The sequence below is a fragment of the Haemaphysalis longicornis genome, unplaced genomic scaffold (genome assembly GCF_048455015.1).
Source record: "Haemaphysalis longicornis isolate Haplotype H1 unplaced genomic scaffold, Haemaphysalis longicornis Haplotype H1 scaffold_6, whole genome shotgun sequence".
NCBI lineage: Eukaryota > Metazoa > Arthropoda > Arachnida > Ixodida > Ixodidae > Haemaphysalis > Haemaphysalis longicornis.
The window spans coordinates 149,911,200-149,933,957 of record NW_027526407.1 but is presented as its reverse complement, the minus strand read 5'-3'; the positions used below and the strand labels follow the sequence as shown (position 1 = coordinate 149,933,957).

Sequence of the window (22,758 nt, the reverse complement as noted above, 5' to 3'; positions counted from 1 at the left end):
CTCTTAAGCCTGGCAAAGTAGCGTTTGTCGTTGTCATAGCAACAGGCTCGCAGGATGGCGAACGCAGACGCCTCCGACGGCAGAGTTTTCAAACTGGCCTAATTTAAAAACGTTTGTCGTAGCGACTGCGTTGGTTTGCAAGCGTAGCGAGGCAGCGACATACCAAGCGCCTTAAAAATTTGTCCGTTCTATTTGCCCAAATTTGGCCGCCGCAGTTGTAAACGAGTAAGCAACATTGTCCATGGGCTCAAGAAAACTGACGTAACTTTCTTCACACTTTTCGCAATGCATTGGGATGCTAGGGGCCTCTCCTGAGTATTCTTTCCTCCATGCAGCAGACGATGGCGTGGCGGCGGTGGCGGCAGTAAAGTCCCTTTAGGCGGCAGAGGAGGTGATAACGCAACAAAGCTTGCATTGAAGCAGAGAGCCCAGCTATGTTAATAAAAGCGATTGAAAGAAATAAATAGATACGGTAAAAATTGTGTGATGTTGTTTAGCTCGACATCCGCCTTTCGCTCGCTTTTGGATCAACGTTACTCGATCGCCTTGTGGTGTTAACGCCAAATTTGACCTCCAAAATTGTGTTTTTCTTCAGCCTTGCTACCGTCTTTATTTTTATAGTACATGCCAAGTGTTTTTATATCTTTCTTGCACAATATTTGATACCTTGGTAGCGATCTTTATGAGTGACTCGTCAAATTACACTGCATGTCGTCATAGATATAGGTGCAGGACGTCACTGATTGCTTACGTCGTGCTTACGCAAAAAAACATGGGCGAAATGCAGATACGGCGCCCCGAAAATTGCTGTTTTTTCATCAACTTGCACAAGCAGTTTGTCGCCTCCGTACACAGTATTTTTTTCTGCGGGAATTTGCAATGGTTTTCTATCGGAAAACGTTGAACACTCGCAGAATATGTGCAACCCGACATTGTGCAACATGTGCAACCCGACATTGTCATTTTTGAAAAAAAAAAAAAAACTGTCTCGGGGACGATTTTATGCCGTTTTTTTTAATGATCAATCAATTAAACCTTTACAAACAGCATGACCTTGGGGGTGCTGGAAAATTATGCCATCAGTAAGCATTTTCCCCCTGAAACTGACGGAAGCGTTAAAATCCTTGGCTCTCGGGCTGTTTTGGAGCAGTTTGGCGCAATTTTTGCAATTTTCAAGCTTTTGGAGCAGCCTGGCGCAGGAAAACAAATTTGTATCAAAACTGCGCAATATGCGCAGCTGTCTCACCCCTGCTCACCGTAACTACGAAATGGGAAATTGCATTGACTCCATGGCTGTTTCGCATACTACTCAGGGTTCCCCTACGGGAAGATCGTGTAATTTTATTTGAGGAGGGTGGGAGTGTCAGAGAGGAGAGGCATTAAAGAGAAAGAGAGAGAGAGACAGACAGACAGAGAGAGAGAGAGAGAGAGAGAGAGACGGTGTAGGTGGTATGAGTTTGTCTTTATTTAGGCATTATCATCATCATGTTCAACGTAGGTGACGTCGAGCTGCGGTTGGCGTTCCACTTTGATCATGACCGCCTTATGGTCTGTGAAATGCAAAGTCAAAGGCTGTTGTAGTGGATGAACCCCAAAGTTGCTAAAGATGAGGTCGATGCACGTTCCCCGGATGGTTGTGGGCTGCTTGTAATCACGGCTCGCCGAGACTCGCCGACGCACGCCGCTGCCGATGACGATGAAACGCTGAAGGCGCATGAAGCGTGCTCGTCTCGTGCTGGCCCAGGATGACACCAGCAACACTGTCGCTCCAGGAGCCACAGAAGGGACCGGGCGTTCAGCAAGCCGAGCATGCGCAGTGGGGGTGTGGACGGCGCAACTACAACGACAATGACAAGGGAGGGACATAGCCCCGACCATGAGATGCTTCGCATCTAAAATAATCCGGAGCCCTCCACTACGGCGTGCCTCATCGCCTGCGTTGTGTCGGCGCGTCAAACACTACAATAAATCAATCAATCAATCAATCAAAGCTTTAGCGTGACATTCGCCAACTCTACCCCTAGACTACCGATGCCGAACAGCGGCGCTGTATTAGCAGTTGTTCAAGAGAATACAGTGAGTGTTCTAAGCACAGCCAGTAGACGGCGCTGGTTGGGGTGTGTCTCGGTGGCCAGCTGTGTCAAACGCGTCGCGTGGTTCTAATGGAGCTTGGCTCTAAATGCAGGAGGACAAACTTGGCCCGAGGCAGAGAGAGTAAGCTGGCACGTTGAAGGAGGGGAGAGGATTTTTCAGAGCGCCACGCTTGGGTGCCCGTGGGGGATGAAAACGCAGCAGAGACAGAGGGTGAGACAATAGTGTCACGTAGCCAAGCATGATGCTGAGTTCTTCCAGTAAACAAACAGTAAACAAACAAGTAAATAAACAAAATCTAGTGGAGTGAACCTGTGCTCCACAAAAAACAAAAAAGAAAAAAAAAAGCAGCAAAGAAGCATTCAATAAAGCCATATGCACAGTCAAGCATTGGTGAAAACGAATGCTGCGGCGTTTGTCTTGCAAGCATTTATCTTTCCACGTTATTGTTCCTGGAACTATCGAATTAGACCTGGAACACTGGCAATCAAAGAAGAACATCCTAAACTAGTGGCGACTCTATCAAATAACAGAACAGAGCCTGTGCAGCATACAAAATAAGAAGGAAACACGCTTCGAGCACAGATAAGACAGCCAGGAGTGGCCATATGCTTACAACAAAACACAAGCAAAAAAAAAAGAGAGAAACAGAAGGTGTGCGGCGGAGCAATATATTGTTGAAAGACAGCGGAAGGGACTCTAGGAACAATTGCGAAGTTGAGAGGCCTTGGTCCAGTCTTCTGCAGACAGCTTCATCGGGACACGTTGCTCCTCTTCTCTTCTAGGTTTTCTAATTGTTTTCTAATTTAGGCGCATAAAAACGGAGGTGTTCTTCCACCACATCTGAGATGTAGCCTCGGTAGCGTGTTGAGTTACAGCCTGTGCTTGTTGGAACAGGATTTGCTGCTGTCGTCCTACTATCGGGTGTGGTAATGGGATTCGACGCTTTTGATGGCTTGAGGCAACCGTTGCTGGGAGCTTATGCATTCACGGGTGAGCCCTTTCATTTCCCTGTACTCCTGCACGGCCAGGAATCCAGTACAGCTTCGCTCTGTTTTTGATACTGTAACAGTGTCTCAGCTGCAGGGGAAGAATAGAAGAATAGAAAAAAAAATAGAATGTGCTACGTTGCATCCAAAAGACAAGACCGGGCACACTCCGGGTCCGCAGAGGTGCAGCTAGAGGCAGACAGACCTTACGTTCGTGGCCTGAGCGGCGCGCTCTACTTCGTGAACACACCTTCTAACTACCCCTTCGTTTACACACCATCCTCACCATAGCAGTAGGTTTGATAAAAGATGCTGCTGGGTGGGATGTATTACTGGAGTCTGCAAGTTGATATGCCCTCTTGTCAATACCGATGCTGAAGGGCGAGGCTGGTTGGTCGAGATGAATAGCTTTCCAATGACAGATGCTCCAGAAGTGTTTTACAAAGGTGGGCAGGCTCAAGATGATTATGACAACGGTGGTGTTGCTGCTGCTGCTGATTTGGTGGTTCAAAAACCAGCACCCTTTTTTTGGAGTTTATTTTGCCACAATATGAGGTACGAGTTGATGACAAAAGTTGATTACATGTACATGAAAATTTTCGCTTTGTGGATGAAGTCAAGGAGTGAACGATGATGGTGGCCATGTATCCATGCGACGTATGCGGAGGCCCGTTGCCGCAAGGCGAGGCAGGATCACAGAAAGTGGAGGAGGTCGGCGATTTTGTCGCTGCAGTGGCAAGCTGGCCAACCAGGGCTTGTAAAGGAATCTCGGCATTGGGGCCATTGGCGGGAGTCAAGGCCAATGCACTTTTCCTCTGGCTTCTCCAACTTAATCTTAATTTTATTTAACACCTTGTTCTCAATATACGTCGTTCTGAGCAAGGGTACCGAAGCGCCAAATCTGTTTTTACTTTTTGAATTAGTCTGTGAATTTCTTATTGCTAAAAAAAATGTTTAATGCACTGCTAAGAACCAAACACACAAAAAGAACTTGCAGTCAAGATAGGCTACATTGTGAATGGTAAAAGATTGCATACAATTAAGATTTCGAAGCTTTTCAATTTCACGATTGCATAGGCAGCTTTTCAACAAAGCAGTCACCGAAAAAATGCCTTATGACGAATGATACAGAATAGGCCATTGAATTGCCTGTACTCAAGATTGCTTCAGCTGCTGGCCGCCAGACATCTCTGCACAAAGGGAAAAAACTGATAACGCAGGTTATACACCCCTGATACTAATACGGCGCAGCTTTGAGAGCCCGTTCCATGCAGAGAGTAGACGCTCCAAGGAAGAAAACACATCCTCATTATAAAAATTAATTTATTTAGTACCAAAAGGCTCTACATATACATATATGTATAGAGAATTTTTTTTTGTGTTATCTACAATACACACAGACCACGTCTCATTGTATTCGGCAGCCATTCTGCTTTTTCACAGAGTCGAACAGAAAGTGAAGCTCCCAAGGCGAGGGGACAAAACAAAGAAGAAACAAACTCTCACCCACTGGGTGACATTCAATGAGTCGAGCACAGGTATTGCCCAATGACTCCCTTGGAATAGATGTACTTGTCCTTGTGAGCTCGACAGTCGAATGCATTAATGAACGCACCAGAAAATTCAGACCAGCCATCTTAGCTATGAATATACGAGCCAGGCTTGTTAGAGTTTTAGTCGTGTAATTGAGTACGAGCGAAGTTTGCAGCCCAAATGCGACAAGTCTCATTGCATAAATCGGAACCCCAGTTCACGAAAAAGAAAAAAAAAAACATTTCAAACTAAAGGTACCACCAAATGTGCTGCGACGCACAAGAGCCTAAGCACACTGGCAGAAAAAAAACCCAACAGTTCACTACACATGGCAGTTGTGTTTAAAGAGTCGCTATCAACAGACATGACTAACACAAGCGCTTTGCACACCAAAGCGCACGGATACGGTTACAGAAAGCGGGCCGTTTTTGTATCCCGGTCAGTTATTGAAGGCTACGCGGCTAGGTTGGCATCGATCGGTCATTATGTACACGCCTGGGAGGAAACGCTGTACAAGTCGCTCCACGCCACAGGGTCAGGCCGAATCCGGCACATCCCCGTACAACACCCGGCAACCCCGGGGCAGCGTACCGATGCTCCCCCGCATGATATGGTAAGAGCACACAGAGCGTTAAGACCGCATGCGTCCCCTTTCGAAGCAGCACCCTGAATCACAGTTCCGAAACCATACACCAGGTGCCACGTTTTTCCCATACAAGCTGCCCGAGAATCCGCCCCGCAGCTTTTTATTAGAAAAGCCACCACAGGCGTGTTCCGCCGAAGAAGTCACACGAGAGAGGACATTCTCGAGGTATTGCTTGAGTTGCGTGCCCTGTCAAGCACACAAATGGGTGGAGCAGACGTCCGAACAGCTTCGACTGGCCAGTTGAAAACGTGCGCTGCTACAGCGAAATTAATCAGCGGCCATTCGACGGCCATTTCTGCGGCAAGCATCTCCATGACAACAGAAGCAGCTTAAGTACAACACATGCCGTCTTGTTCCTTTTTCTTGTTAGCCGCAGCGGAGCCGACTGCCAAGGCCTGTGAAGCGGAACAAACCAGCGGCCTTTTTTGCACAGCGCACACTCAAATGGCACTACACACGCAAAGTAAGGTCACAGTGTACACTGGTGCCAGTTCTAGAGCCCCACGAAGCCTGTCAAACTGTCTTGAGCTAGACCGGGCCAAACTACAAAAGCGAGTACAGCTGTACAGAAGTTATTCGTTAGCAGTGTCCACCTCCGGAAACCCTCTGTCATTGGAGGTAGCCCGTCACATCACACGTCTACCCCGAACGTGACAGCTTCCACCCACAACAGTTTCTGGTAGGCAAGTAACACTGCGGACCTAGTAAACCCTACTCCATGACAGGCAAAGTATTGCATGGTTTCGTGCCAACGCATCGGCGACGTCTGGATGCTGTACATGTATGTGTGTGCCTTATCAAGGCCCACCACACTGGAGCTGACGTTCGTTCTGTGCCTACCAGTTTGTGCCTACCAGGGCAGGTACAAACGTCAAGGCGGAAGCGAAACGTCGGCTGTGACAACACAAGTGTCCTGACGCATGAAAACGGACTCTTCCGTATTGTGTGCTTTTTTTTTTCCGTAGTGCCAGCGCACGCTCCCTCCTCTCCCATCAGGGGAACTGGAGTGTCCCCCGAGTGTGCTTTAGGAGAGTGCTGATTGTTCCTTAAGTCGTTGCAGGGCTCCTCAACTATGCGAAACCACCCGGAAGTTGTTGCGGCAACGGAGGGAGGAGTGCTAATCCAGTGACCTGAGAATTACCGCCGCAAACAGAAGGCAGGGCACAAGAACGTAGACAAGACCGGTTTCAAAGTGTATACGACAAACACACAAACACTCCTCCGAAGATTGTCTACTCTGTTTTGCCCCCCTTGAAGTACTAAAACAAGTGATCACCGAGGCACTTCTGGCCACAGAAACAGAGAACACTAACCCTTTTCGGCGTGAAGTGTGTGGCACCAAAGTAGACAACGAAACGCCACGGTAACGAGAAACCAGTAGAACAAGGAGGACATGCCGCCATTTGCAAACCAGCCCAAATGAAAGACACAAACTGACGCGACTCGCACAAGCTGGAAGTTCGAAGCCCCACCCATGACTGCTAGAAGTGACCGTTCTGAAAACACAGAAGTTGCACACGTAACACAAACACGACAAAGCTGGGTTTCTCGGTGCAACCACTATAACTGGTCAGGAAGCGTCACAGGCAAGTTAAAAGCCACAACGTGCACTTGAGTGCGGGCTTTGGAAAAATGCTCTTCACTCTTGAAACCATGGTGCAGGGATTGGCGAATTTTCAGGAGGTATTTTAGACCCCGTCTAGTACAAAGCAGTTTCTGCCAGACCCTAGCATCACTGTCTGCAACCTACACATCCGACTTGCTGGCATTTTGTGATAGGCAGGCATGCAAGCAGTCAGAGAATTTTAGTCAATGGAGGGAAGTGATGTTCTGAGGTTACCAGTGTGTACATTGAAGTACTAGGCAGAACGATGATGTGCTGGAGAGAATTATCAGGCACGATGAAGCCAAAAAGAAAGGAAAGCGGTCAAAGTGACAATGACGGCTGTTGTGCTTGAAGATGATGAGTTGCGAACACACGTCACTTAGCAAAAGAGCATTCTTTATCTTGTTTTTGCAGAGTTCACCAGAGAGTTGTTTCACAAGCGACGGAGTTCCCCAGCGACTGTCAGTCTGTCAGCCTTGGCTCAGGTCGTTATTGCTCACTGCAGCACAAACCAAGAGTGGAATCGAAGAACCTTGCATTGCACAACGCTTGTTCTTTATTGCTGTAACCCTGAACAGGTCAACTTTTTGCTTGTAAAGCCTTCCCGGCCGGCTCGGAACATCACTCTGGCCAGAGCTACCACCTAGACGACAAGCCAGGCCCCAAATTCAAAGCCAGAACAGGATCGATGCCTTAGGTAAACGACCGTGCCGATGACGAACGAAACACTATCAAGCACTGGCTGTGTGTAAAGTCACCATAAATGCTTTGAAATAAGATTTTCGAGCTGGCTTTTAAGCAACTGACTATGCGGCAAGCAAATGCTGAAACACACGCAACGAACAATTAACCACCCGTCTCCTCAAATGAACAAAGCCTGATGCATTTCAAAGCAACCGTTATGTAACGTTTCCACACAAGGCGGGGCTAGGCCTGTCCCGGAGGTTATTACAGCCACAGGGGTTGCTTATTGTTACTCGTAGTAGTACTACCGCTGTTAGTACTCAAGCCTCAACAACATTGTTGCTAAACATCTGACGCGACGTACAAAAGGCGTCGACTGCTGCTACAAAAGTAAAAAAAAAGGGGGCAGCTATTGCTCTCGCAACTCGCATTCGGAAGGCGCCACAACCGGTGACACTGTCACACGAATGGCAAAAACCTGCCTCCCCATGTGACAGCTTCACCCGTCAATTATCAGCCCCATCTTACACGTCAAACACACACACTTCGCTATCTTACAACCCTGAACCAGTCTCAAATTACAAATTATTTCCACCTCCACGTGAAAAATTGTCTGATTCAGCAATTTGGACAGCCTTTCATGCAAGACTAGCCGTGAAAGTTTTAGGTTTGAATCGCAGCAGCTCCAAAACACCAGGACGACCCCGCAACTGCTGAAAACACAGCTTAGAGCAGCAGACTGCCAATGCCAATCTTAATACGTGCACACAAACCACTCCTTCTGCACACACACCATTAAATAGTGCCTTAAATAGGCATTAAACAAGCATTAAATAGGTATTAAACAGGCATTAAATAGGCATTAAATAGTGCCTTATTTCCATGTCTGTGGCATTCGCCAGGTTTAAGTACGCAGTCCCTCAAAGCGGGTTTCAAACACTGTTTGCCGTTAAGATATGTTTCCGGCCTTGCATCGAAGCTCGACACGAAGCAAGTACTCAACACCTCTTTACGCAGCCATAGTTGCAATAGCCATGGAGTAAGCAGCAACATATTTGTGCCTATTGCTGATAATGAACAGCAATGCATAAAACTTTGCAATGAACCCCACACACCGAAGAAACTTCTGCATCAGCGCCACAACTTTGTTTGTCTCGAGATAAAGTTTTAAGAAAGCGTTTGAACGGAAATTTCTGTGCTCTACTGACGGTAGAAATCAAGCCCCCGGCAATGACTTCCACGAAGTCTAAAAGTGGTTGCACTTCACAATGGAGGCCCGTTTATGCCAATCCCCCCCCCTCAGCCGATTCCTGCTCGAATTTAACGGCCAACGGTTGCCTGCCAAAGGGTGTGCTGCGGCGCGCGCGCCACAAGACGCCATACGAAGGGTCCTCGACACGCAACTTCAACGCCCCTCTCAGTCTTCTCACGCGACAGCATTTCTGTTGCGTGATCTGCCAGACTGCCAGTTAATGTCCATTCATACTCCTGGACAAGAGGTCTGGTCACAGATTATAGGTTATTTTTTATAGGTTTTATAGGTTATTTTAGCCAGAGGAGGTATGTGAGGACCAAGAAAGGGACGAAGTAAATTTCGAAAGAATTAGGACGTGGGAAACGGCAGTGCTCACACATTTTTGGGACATTGCTTTTACATCTCCCTTGAAATTGTTTAAAAAGAAAAAGTAGGGCATTTCTACCTAGTGGGGTACAATCTACGAGTGATGTAGCTTTCCACAGCATCAGTTTTGTAAACAACAACAACAACAAAAAAAAGTAAGTCCCTCCATGTGGCCACAGCGACGTCTAAATCCAAACAGCACAAAGCAAGCATCCCGCGAAAATCAGACAACCAATCACACAACTCGACGAAATACACGGCACACACAAACACAACCAGAAGCTAACACCAGGCCTTTGTTTTTGAAATGTGCACAGAAGACATTACGCTTAGCAGTAGTTCCTGATCACAACAAATATTACGACACTTCGGTGAATGATTTGATCACTACAAAACCAAAAATACCTCGGTGACAGCGTGCCAATAGCTTTGCTAGTGAATGGACTTCACGCATGTACACTGGAAGAATATTGACTAAACGTAACTACTTGACACCAGAGAAAATTACAGGACAACCCAACGCCGGCCTACGATAGATGTTGGATTTACATTATTAACCAAAAAATATGATCTCAAGCACAGCAATGTACCCGGCCAGACTGTGTTTGTGTTGCCAATTCTCTGATGTACACAAGCTTGGTCAAAATATTTTGGGTCTAACAAGACACTAATGGTAGCAAACCACGTCCTCTACTTTGCACAAATAGAATGTCAAAATTTTCGAAAAACAATAATATCAAAAACACCATTTCTGTTTAGTTTGCCACTTTGAAACTAGCGCCCAATTTTTCCAGGAAAAAACATCCACAAAATTCGAAATTCCAGAAGACACCGCCTATAAATACAGCCTTCTAGGCAAGCCCACCAAGAAAGCTAACGAACCCCTATAAATATAAATCAGCTGTGCATGTTAGCCTCCTTTGTTAGATTACGCTAAGCTGTTAGGCATTGCCAATCCAATAGCTTAATTAAGCGTCTTATTGCAGCAATGGGCGACAAAATACTCCCTGGCCTGAGTTTCCACGCAAACTTAAATACAGTCAGCCAAAACATAAAAAACAAGGCATTATTGGCTATGCTTGCATTTTGCCAACTGACCCACAGTGAAAGTAGTCAGCTGTGACGTCGTTGCAAGTGTCCTGGCAAAAATGCTGTCAGTCAGTCGGTCACAACCACAAACGACTTTAGAAGCACGCCCTAGGCTTCAAACTAAAGGGCTGCTCAAAAAGCACTAGTTTGGCACAAATCTACTCGGAGGGTCTCAAACAAGGCCAAGTGGTGGTCGTTTATCAAGTATACCCCGACTCCAAGCGGAAATTCCCACTCAGCCATTGTAACATTGATGCCGTTTCCTTGCTCAAATCTGACGGGCAACCAATGGCACTAGTTTGAGAAAGTTAATCACTGTCGGAGAAGAAACAAGCCCTCCCAAACTATCAATTTCAACCATGGTTGAAGTCGACTATGCCAAAGTGAGGCATCTTAAATTGCCGCAACAGTTTACCAGTTTTCGACACTTCCACCAGATGGCGCCACGTTGGAGTCACGGTGCACTTTGATAGCATCGCCCGCATACGAACGACGCTACCTAATGTCGAAGCACAACTAAAAACGTCGCAAAACAATTGCCTTGCAGGTTGCTTTCTTGTTGTAACTTGCTGCTTTATAGGCCGCACAAAAATAGACGACGAAACGGAATAGAATGAAAGCGAGACAATTGTGTCGCACTTTTTAGTCTCTCGGGTATTTAGCTAAATGTCAGGGCAGTAAGTCCACCAAAACGTCGCCATTCCAAGCCATGCGTGCTCTCGTGTGTGCGCACTCATAACTGACGTGCAGCGACGTCTGTTTCTGTGACAAGAGCCCCGAAAAAGAGTAAAAAAAAAAGCCTTTGTACAGTGGAAGGTCAGGCTTGTGAATACGTCACAACCCAAGAACAGCTAGCGGTCAAGATTTCTGGCATGGTCAAGAGTTCCGTCAAACTAAGAAACGCGAAATTGAAGTGGCATGTCTTCTAACCAAACCAGTACTATCAACTGTCGTCAGAAGCATCACAAACCCAACCCAGCTATGCTTGCTTGTCCTGTTGGGGCAGGCTCAGCTGTCAATGAACAACAAACCATTCGTTCTCAAGGAAAATTGAAAAAAATTCGTCACATGGCCAACACAAAAATCAACAGCAGTAGCAGCGAGAGTCCGCAAAGTTAAAAATAAAATTAGACACCAGCCAACACGAAAGTCACTCAGAGCCAGGGCGCCAACGCATGCACACCCGTCAAAACCCGAAGCCACTTTTATAATAGACCGACGGCAATTATTACGTCGCGTAAACCAAACGTGAGCGGAACCACTGGCAGTGGGCGGGGATCCAAGACCGGTTTGTCTGAGTGCAATTTCCTCCGGCGAGACACGGAGCACGAAAAGAAGCCGACGCGTAGGCCGGGTGTGAATCCACAAGCCGCACAATGAAAAAAAAGAAAGCCGTACCCCCTTCACGCTACCCGCCCCTTGTCCCACAAGTTGTGCGATAATTTCTCAGCGGTCGTAGGCACCCCGAACGGGGTAACCAGAGTTGATTTGCAGTTGAACGAAACATCTTCGGCAAGAGTCTGGATACCGGTAGCCGACGTCTCGGGCAGTCTTCTTGGAGTACGGCCGAAGACTAGGGAGTAGACGGCGGGCCGTGGGCACAACTTGCGCTCGCCGGAAGGAAGCGCGTTGGCCGTTGGCGAGCCGAGCGAGCCACCAGCACCAAGGCAGAAACGGCCCACAGAGAAGAGTCCGGCGGAGGCAGTGTCCGTAAAGCCGCTTTTCTTGGAGCAGGAGGAGGAGGAGGAGGAGGAGTGTCGAGTGCAGCAACCATCGTCCGCTCTGGAGGGGGGAACGGACAAAAACACCTGTTACAGTCTACGCTTGTTACAGCAGACCCAGCAACAACAAACTTCCACTTACAAGAGACCATTTCTGTTAGTTTGTTTGGTCTCCATGCATTTTAAGTGGAGTCCACTCCGCACATAACAGACCCGGCTATACCAGACTGCCCTAAACTTTAGGTGAAAATTCTTTTGAATCAATGTTAAAGGCCCGTTCCCACTTACGACAAAAGCGAGCGAAAGTGACGGGAATTCTGTTGCTTTGTCGCGCGGCGATTGTTTTCGTCGTTTGGTCTGGACCAATTTTTTGTTGCCACGACAGAAATCGCGTCGCTTCGTCGTGAGTGTGAATGGGCCTTTATCAGACTTCCGCAGTGCCGGCACCCGGTATGCTTTTTCTTCATTTACTTTGGCGAGAAAACTACTGTCTGGCAACATTGTTGGCATAGAATTGGATCAATGGTGCAGCCAAGCCGGTGGCTATTTTTTTTTTTTTTTTCTGTGACCATCGACATGAGTGGCATGATAACTGATCCCACTCGCATATAAATTAAGCATAATTAGTGCTGCCAAACACGGCGAAAAACCGGCCGACATTGCCAGAACTATGAGCCTGTATAAGTAGACGGTCCGCTAGACCGTCAAGAACAAGGACAAGGACACTGCCAAAAAACACGACTCTGGGGAGATTGAAGAACAGCGCTTCCGAATATGCGAAGGGGCGCACCCAGAGGTCAAGTCTGCCCTAGACACAGTTTTTTTATGTAATAAGGAGTGCAGCTTCACTAAAGTTTGGCATTCATTACTCCCACACATGCACCATTCCTGTTCCATTCGATGAAAAAGGTAAGAAATGCCTCAAGCAGGGGAATAGTTCCCATCCATTGTGCGCAATCTGCCGGTGGCCGTGCACAGTCCAACTGGTCTAACTGTCGATTCACAGCTGTCCTTCATCAATTTTTTTCACATCACCTGTTTTACTGGACAGACTAAGATTATCAAAACTGCGGAAGCTGCCTTGGGGGATTGTCAGGCAGGAAACCAATTCGTTTGACGAACGGTTTCGGGCAAACCAGCCGCATCACTAAGGTTTTGAAAAGAGCCCGGCTAATTCTGCTGGCCTTTAGCTGGTTGGTAATTTCCCCTAGTTATATTCTTGCTTTATTTGCTCAGTGCAGGGTGCGTTTCTATGCACTCGACTGCATGTGCTAGGCCTTTTAAAGGGTGCCGCTGCTAAGCTTCGAAAACAGCGTCGAGCACGAGACACATGCACGACGACAGCACGCGATTGGCACGCGACTGATCATGACGATTGTACAGGACCCGTTTTCCCATCGTCAGCTAGTCGTACGGGCATCACGACGCGCAACTGACGGGCCCGATGTAATTGTACAATCGTTGCGACCGTTGTGCCGCCGCTGCCAATGAGAGTGCGAAGTGGTCGCCACAATGACGCCACTGTGAAAGCTTTTTTTCAAAGCCCTGAGAAGGCGCTAGTGGCAGTTCCGAATGTTTTGAGGGGAGGAGCACGGGCGCACCACCGCACTCTCCGCTAGCCCGCTTCTGCGAAGCAAGAAGGCGCTCCCGCCAAAAGTCCCTACGGTGCTTTTTTTTTTTTTCTGCCTTCTATTTAATTTTTTTTTTTTTTCAGAAGTGGCTTGTGTTGGTGGGTTAGATGGCTCATGGCTGCGTGAAGTTGGGGGGGACTAAAAGCTTCAGGGAAGATAGGGATGGCATAGCGTGGCATGCATTATGCATGAACAGTGACAATACAGACGCCTGGTAGACATGTTGCCAGCGGTACCAAGAGCATGAATGAGCAGAATCGTCGGTGCTAAACGTCCCCACACTATTTTAACGAACACGTGAAATGCAATGTATAACGTAACAGCACTACCAATTTTTACTTCAAGTTGATAAATGTTTCCTTTTCCAGCTCGGATCTCTCTTGCACTTACTGAATCAGCCGAAGTGCACCTAAACATGGAGGCAACCATGGAGCAAAAACAGTGGGCAGAGCAACGCCGACAACGCATCACACACACGCATCAGAACATGCGTCTCAAATTCACGCTTGCGGCTAGTCGATATTATCGACCAGTCGTGCATCGCATTGGCCGGCGCCGTCGTGCATGTGTCTTGCGCTTTAGGCGATTCTTTCACCCCGTCTGAATGCCATGTAGAGATGCTGCAGGCGTGTAGAAACTACGAAGTGTCTGCAGCATTATGTGCAATAGTGGTCAAAGTTCCCACTTCATGCTCATACACTGCTTTGGACAGGTAAACAAAAGAGAGCACACACTATCTTACTCGCAACCCCCCACTGGACTTACAGCTAGGATCAGTGCTGTCAAACTTCCTTTGTAGGAACAGGGCTTGCCTAGCGTTTGCTGCTCTTCAAGCTCACCTCTATGGACTGGCACGCAGGCCTGCATTGCTTTCCACTGCACCTTTTAAAGTTGCTCGAACACCCGACTACAAGACAGAAAGGAGAAAAAGATGTGCAGTACTAACCGAGCTGCTCCCAGATTTTTTCTCATTATCTGTTAGTTAATTCTCGTTAAATCTGTTCTCGTTATCTGTTCGACAAGGGCTAATTGGCACACAGGTCCCAGTGCAATCTCTGCGCCGATCAGTGGTCACAAAACAGTGGCAGATGTAAGCATCCTTTGTTTTGATATGGACACGGGAGATTGACAGTTGCGCTAGTATTAAGCAGTGCGCCTCTTTTCATTTGACGTGAGGATTGCAATAACGCAGCGCTAAGCTTCAGACTACGCACACAGGTTTCAGAGCACACAATAGAAACACAGTTTCATACTAATATACACTAAAGGGAAATCTGTCACTGCAGTCACTTGCTGTCGTGACTGCCGCTGTCGCAGCCAGCGACAATAGTCTCCACAGTCTAATCCCGCTACAACGAAGTCCGCTTCGACGAAATTTCCGCTTCAACGAAATACAGTCTACGCTCGTTACAGCGGATCCGGCAACAACGGACTTTCGCTTGCAACAGACCATTTCTGTTGGTTTGTCTGGTCCCCATGCATTTTAAATGGAGTCCACTCCGCTCATAACGGACCCGCTAGAGCAGACTATCGGCTACAACAGACTAAATATTAGGCGAAAATTGTTTCGACTGAATGTTTATAGTGGACTTCCGCGGGGCCGGCACCCATTGTGCTTGTTTTGTTTATTTTGGCAAGAAAACTGTTATGTCTGGCAACATTGCTGGCAGCCGGGTCGTTGGCGCAGCCAAGCCAAGCCAGTGCCAGTGGCTTTTTTTTTTGTGCGACCAGCGGCATGAGCGGCAGGGTAGCTGATTTTGTTGTTGAACATGGGTGAAAAACTGCCAACATCGCCAGAAGTACAGGCCTGTCTAAGCAGACGATCCGCTCTACCATCAAGAACAAGGCCACTGCCGATAAACGCGACTTCGGTGAGATTGAAAACAGGGCTATCGAATCCTCGAAGTGGTGCACTTGGAGGCGAGTCTGCCCTCGTCAGTCTTTTTATGTAATAAAAACTCTGGTTCAGTGAAGTTTGGTCTTTATTATTCCAATGCATGCATCGTTCCCGTTCCGTTCGGTGAAAAAGGTAAGAAATGCTTCAAGTAGGGGGGTTGTTCCCCGTCCATTGTGCGCAATCTGCCAGTAACCGTGCGCAGTCCAACTGGTCTAACTTTCAATTTTACAACTGTCCGTGATCAGATTATTTCATTACAGCTGTTTCAATGACCAGGCTAAAATCGCTAAAAATGTAAGCTGCCTTGAGGGAATGTCGGGCAGCGATCCGATTTGTTGACAAACGGTTTCGGGAAAACCTGCCTCGTTATGAGGGGATTTAAAAGAGCCTAGCTAATGCCGATGGCCACGCCTGATGTTTTATAGCTGGTTAATAATTGCGCCTAGTTATATTCTTGCTTTATTTGCTCAGCTCATCGTGCGCCTTTACATGCTTGACCGCATGCGCTAGGCCTTTTCCAAGTGCCGGTGCTAAGCTTTGGAAACGATGTTTACGCGATTCTTTGCCCTCACGGGAACGCTGTGCAGAGGGGCTGCAGGCGTGTAGAAAGAACAAGGTGTATGTACTATGCATATGCAATGTCGTCAAAGTACCCACTTTAGGGCTCATATCCTCCCCCCGGTCGGATACTGCATACTTCGGCTACAGCGGACGTTTTTTTCCGGATTCAAAGGGTCTGTTGTAATGGGCGTAAACTGTATTTCCAATTCCCTGTCAGCTAGCCATAGAAGTCAATGCAACAAAGTCCTCGCCACCACAAAACATTTGTCTGGCTTGCTTTCGCTTCAACGAAATTTCCAATGATTTGGGCTGGGTTTGAACAATTATTTTACAATAAAATAAGCATAGCGCCAGCTATCTGTAACTTTTTATACATTCAGGACGCTTAGTTTCACTGAAAACCTGCGCGGTGCGCCCAGACGGCCACCCAAAACAAAAACAAACTCATAGGTGGGCGCCATTGTTTGATGGTGATAACGATGGGGCGATCCGTCTTTACATGAGGCACAAGCTGGAGCTATAGCTAATCCGTATCCAGTTGAAATCACGCGAATATGGCGCAGCACCGTCATGTATGTGTTGTGAGCAGCTATCCTTGCAGTTTTCCTTCTACAATTCTTCAAAGTCAAAAGCAAAAAAAATGTTTTCGTGTTTAGTCTTGAACCCGGTCATCCTATCTTATCTTAGTCACGAGTGCGCGGTTGCCTTAAATGCACACGCGCACGGCTTTCCTGCCAAGGTCAGTTGCTGGGGTGCCTAGTCCGAGGATAAGATAACGGCGTGTTCCTGCGAGATGGGGGCTTCCAACCGCCTAGCAGCTATCTGCAAGTAATCAGCTCGGTGGAAACGCCTTGTTGTGCAGCAATACGCATTGCGCCTGCATTTCTTTACCTCTCCCCTCCTCCTCGGTATCGTGCTCTTTGTGTGCTGGTAAAAAGATAGATAGTCACTGGTATGTTTGTTATCTTAATAAACAGGACGTTACTGCGAGTCACTCCTTTTTCTAAACATTGTATTATGCTGCCAATGATGTGGAAATATGTGGGGCCATTTTTCTTGCCCTTCCGTGCTGTGTTGGGGTAGATTTTGCCTCAACGAATTTTCGCTTCAACGAAATTTTTTGCACGTCCCGTCAATTTCGTTGTAGCGGGATTCGACTGTACTTGGCTTAGCTTGCCACATGGCTTCTTTTCGCTCCTGAAGCCGAAATCAACAAAAAATTGCAACAATTTTTCTCTTCATCTTGCAAGAAGCTTCCAAACAACCCCTGACAAACAAAACCCTTTTCTATTAACCAAACAACTAAGTAATCTTTTGCAATAACATTGTTTCTTTTTGCAGCCATAGCCAACTTTTGAGCTTGTCCTTGCCAGCAATGAAATGTTCTTGCTTGGAACATGATGGCATGCTCACTAAAGTGCAGCTCACCAAGACATTGGAACGAGATTTACCTCTGGGACATATTAGTATGAAACTACACAAATGGTGACCTGTGCTCTCCCACTCACCGACACAAAAGTCAGGGGCCCAGTTCGACCCCCTGCGGAGCCCCAGTGGCACACTCAGAGGTCCGTGGTGGTGACCTGGTGGAAGGTGGAGTTGCCCGTCGAGTGTTGCTGCCTCAGGGTGCCGCTGTCGCCTCCGCTGCTGTCGCAGCAAGTCGTCACCACTCCCCCACTACCCGCATAGCTGTGCAAGTCCACGTGGATGGTGATCTTGTTGGGGTCCTCCGGGTTAGTGGGCGTCACGTCGCCGTTGGCCACCGCCGCTGCTGCCACTGGGACCGCACTGGGTGGCACTTGGCCTGCACTGGGGCTGCCTCCGGTGGCATTGCCGCTGCCATGGTAGGGAACGTAGATGCGCACAGCCTCCCCACCGCTACCTTCCATGGGCCCGTCAACCACGGACCTGGTGGGGTGGCCAAGACAGGAAAAAAAAAAAAAGATTTGAATGTGCCGAAGATGCACCTGGGCTACAAGGTGCATCGTAGTGGAAGGCTGCAGATTAATTTTGATCACCTGGGGATTTTTAACATGCACCAAAAGCTCCACACACTTGCATTTTTACTTTACATCCCCGCCTGAGAAGGTGGCCACTGCGGCCGGGATCAAACCGGGGAACTGTTAGTTTTTCTTTTTCTTTGTATATTTGATCGAATAATTCATTATTCGGTACTTGCTTCGAAAAATTTAGAAAATTTAAAAGTATTCAGCCCTAACAAGTACCTCCTTTTCTGTGAAACATGACACAAATGTGGGGTGCAATCACTGCACAAAACAGGTCACAGCACGCTTTTTTGCATGCTGAAGCCCGGACTCTAAACAAAATCTAAATGAAGTCAAGAACACAGGCTGCAAGATGCAGCTGAACATGTAATGTCACATTAAGTATACAGTCGAATCCCGCTACAACGAAATTGACGGGACGTGCGAAAAATTTCGTTGAAGCGAAAATTTGTTGAGGCGAAATCTGCCGCAACACACCACGGAAAGGCCAGAAAAATAGCCCCGTATGCTTCCGCATCATTGGCAGCATAATACAATGTTTAGAAAAAGGAGTGACGCGCAATAACGTCATGTTTATTCGGATAACAAACATACCAACGGTTATCTGTTCTTTCACTGCACGCGAAGAACGCGTTGCGGAGTGGGGTGAAGAAATGCAGGCGCAAAACGTATTGCTGTACAACAAGGCGTGTCCACCGAGCTGATTACTTGCAGATAGCTGCTAGGCCGTCGGAAGCCCCCCTCTCACTTGTAGCAGGAGCAGTGCCGTTATCTTATCATCTGACACGGCGCGGCAGCTACTGACCTTGGCAGGTTAGACGCGCGCGCTTGCATTTAACACAACTGCGCGCTCATGACTAAGATAGGATGACTTGGCTTCAAGACCAAACACGCAAACATGATTTTTGCTCTTGGCTATTAAGAATGGTAGAAGGAAAACGGCAAGGACAGCTGCTCACAACGCATACATGACGGCGCCGCGCCAGTAGCGGAGCACATTTGTGCGATTTCAACTGGATACGGATTGGCTGTAGCTCCGGCTTGGCGAACCGGGCCTGCGCCTCATGTAAAGACGGCCAGCCACATCGTTATCACCATCAAACAATGGCGTCCGCCTATGAGTTTTTTTTTTTTTTTGTGGCGGTGTGGCCGCACCGCGCATGTTTTCGGTGAAACTAAGCGTCCTGAATGTATAAAAAGTTACAGATAGCTGGCGCTATGCTTATTTTATTGTAAAATAATTGTTCAAACCCAGCCCAAATCATCGAAAATTTCGTTGAAGCGAAAGCAAGCCTGACAAATGGTTCGTTGTGGCGAGGACTTTGTTGCATGGACTTCTATGGCTGGCTGACGGGGAATTGGAAATATTTCGTTGAAGCGGAAATTTCGTTGAAGCGGCGTTCATTGTAGCGGGGTTCGACTGTATTAAGAAGGTTAAGAAACCTTCCATTCAAGACGGTCACGCAAGAAAAGTGTTCATTTGAGGCACTAGCTCACATGGCCCTATCTCCTTCGTGTGCGCAGTTCGAAGGTCACACGTGTGTGCTTCACAAAGGGAAGTTGCTGAGGGTGATAAAAAACCTAGCAGGTATGGCGACCGACAGGTGAGGTAAAAAATTTCACAATACCTTTTTAAACGAGCCTTTCATTTTTCGACAGGACCGCCACTGAACCGTGCTTGAAAAGTTGTGAATTTCAGCCATCGCACTGAAATTCGCTACGTGTTCATTTCTATTCGAAACTACTAGAAACAAAAGTGCCGTTTGCTTCGTGCTCACTAAGAAAGTGATACAGCCCTACTGAACTCCGGTGACATTCAGAAACACAATCACACTTTGCAGATTTCTTTCCTTGGAAGTCGCTCCACCTACCATCACAAGAAGCTTCAATGATGCACACCCTGACCTTGTCACAAATGAGGTTGGTGCTTCAAGAAACACAACAAAAACGGACAGGACAGTCGCTAAAACAGGAAGCGCCCGTCCAGTCTGTTTTCTGTCCTGTGTCGTGTTTCTTGAAGCGCTAACCTCCTTTGTGATGACCATGAACCAACTAGTCCAGCAGCAAGTTTTATTAATCCTGACCTCGCTGAAGCTTAACTTGAGAGCACGTGTCATCGCACACTATAACACCAGCGCGAGTGACGCCGCTCACAATGTACACAGGAGAAGCCGTAAAAACCACTCCCACATCTGCCAGTCTGGCCTTCGATCAGCTGGGAAGATTAGATAGCACCACGCCAGCTCAAATGGAGAGCCGTCCGATGTTTGTGGAAAATACGCCTTCTATCCCAAGTAAGAGGACATCACTCGAAGCACCTCAAACCAAAATGGTTTCCCTGATAGTGCCTTAGAATGTTTGAAAAGAGGAATTTTTAGATCTACCAGCAGCTTTAGGTATGCTGGCAACGCTGCACGAGATGAAAAGGGGTGTTTAAAAACGTTTCTCCAGCTAAAGCAATCATAAAGAGCAGTTTTTCCTCTTTTTTATGGGGTCTTAGAACCATGCATTGAAACCAAAACTGTTTGAAGCTGTTTGCATTGAAGCTGTTTGCATTCGAACAGTAGTGTCACGTTTAGATACCATTTGGCATCCCCTGTCAGACTTCAGACACTTTAGTACAAATTAAAATTGCTTCTGCTAATTTATTTATACATTTTTGTGGTTATCCCCCTATACAAAATGCTGGCTTTCATGTGAGCTAGAGGACATGTACTGCACAAAAAGCAATTGGCTGTCCCTTTGACTCCAGCTGTGGTCAAGGAAGCCGGCACATCGAATAGACAGGTTAAATTGCTGATGTGCCTAATTAATGTGGTTTTATAGAATATGTATAGTGCGACGCCATTGGACATTGGAGGGCTTTCAAACAACTGTTCTCGCAGCAGTATTTTCCAGTTGCCACATACATTCACCTTTTCAGGGTCACGGGCGTACATGTACGTCCTCTGCAAACACCTTCAAAATGGTCAATAACGTAAATGTACGTCATTGCTCGTATGTTCAAAAAGCACGCCTTTCTCGCCAACTTCTCTCACTTGGCATGTGCTGCCACACTGCGGAAATACGTCAAATTATTTTCTTGCGCTGATGGCTCTTCCTTTTTATTTCTTAATGATTTACTTCAGCGCCGCGCCGGCTATCGCTTGCGCATCCGGTAACGAGGGGGCGTGCTGGGTATCGCCCACCTAAGGCCCCTTTCGCCCACCGGGCACCTCGCACTTCTTGCGCCTGTCACTGACCAAGGGCGCCTGCGAAACTGGTGAGGCTCTTTTCTCCTTTTTCTTTTGTACTTTTTAGGAGCGGTGCGGCCGCTTGCGCATCCGGCCGTGCGTGCGGGCGCAGCGGCTGGTTTTGATATCGTCCTCCGGGTGCTTCCCGCTTTTTGCACCCGCGAAACTGATGTCTATTTGATTTCGATGCGTTCAAAAGGTGCCGGCTTGTTACTCTCTCGTTTTTATTTAGGGTTTTTCTTCTGTTACTCATGAATAAACCACATGTAAGTAATAACACAAATGATTTTTTTGTCACTTTATGGCCACCCTAAAAAAATTATGACAATTTTTTTCTCGAAATTGATTCACCCGAATAATTTAAATCAGCAATAAAAAAATCGACCCTGGGGGGTCGCATCTGGCGAAAAAATCCGACCTTCAAAGGGTTAATGAGTGCCAGACGGCTTGATAACCAAATTGTGCAATTTGTTTCAAGTGTCATCTTGAATGCCGACATAGCAGGCAGCTCGATACCTTCAGAAACTGCCTAGACAAGAAAAGTTTGAACTGCACACAAAGTTTGAATAAACACTCTTCTGATTGCCATCCGCGGCCTAGTTTCCTGTTCACGCGTTTCGTCCAACATGAAGCTGTCTGATGAAATTATCTCCTATTTCTACAGCAGCAAAATCTAAGCTGTATCATCATGAAATATGAACCTATTGAGAATGCATTAAAGCACATTTTTACAACTTTCCTTTTCAGTGTATGCAAAAATGGTTCGCTGGGGCCAAATGATTTTATGAATATGCGATGCTTTGGTAAGGAAATTCCATTTCTCATTGGCTGCTTTCCTAATCAACAGCTGCTTGTTTAGTGGTCGCAAATTTGCAGCAACTTACTGAACATACATGTTGAAGCTACCATACGACGCATGGTGTATTAAATGTATTAAAATTTAATACATTTAATAACCGATTTCTTCTTTGAAGCACGTTTGCGGGCAAATTGCAAATACTTCACGTGAAGTCTTCTCCAATAGAAAGATGATGCTTTGGTTTGTTAGCACATACAACTTTCTTGCAAAGGTGGCACATAAGGCTGTCCACGTGACTTCTTTTTACATTTCTTTGCTATGATTAAGGATATTCATTTGGCAGCAAATATGGCATGACAAGTTATGGTCATCTTCAGCTTTCAGTTCCGTGTAATGGCAAAAGACTGAAATAACCCATTCTGTGAAAGAAGCGCCGTTGTTGCTGTGGCTGTCCAATCAACATAATGGCTGGCACAGTAGGAAGTCAATAAGAACGTGTGTGATCTGAGGGGATTTGAACCAGGGCCCCCAAAGTAGCAGTTTAGTGCTCTACAAACTGTACCATCTACGCACACTGCCAGAGTAGAAGAGCAGCCGTTGTTCTTGTTGTTACTATCTTGGTGCACATATTGTCATGACCAGGTTGGCAAC

The 22,758-nt window shown here is 47.0% G+C and overlaps 1 protein-coding gene across 3 annotated transcripts in view; it reads right to left on the bottom strand.

Moving 5' to 3' along the window:
* Positions 1-4,385: 4,385 nt before the first annotated feature.
* The window catches only part of LOC144141196 (USP6 N-terminal-like protein), a 118,890-nt gene continuing 100,517 nt past the window's right edge, over positions 4,386-22,758 (bottom strand). For all 3 annotated transcript variants that reach the window (XM_077672755.1, XM_077672758.1, XM_077672756.1), the window contains 2 exons: positions 17,578-17,977; positions 4,386-12,041 (listed from right to left, as the gene is read on the bottom strand). In XM_077672755.1, coding sequence (XP_077528881.1) covers positions 17,632-17,977 — 346 coding nt within the window. In that variant the 3' untranslated portion in view covers positions 4,386-12,041; positions 17,578-17,631. The remainder of the gene's footprint in view (positions 12,042-17,577; positions 17,978-22,758) is intronic.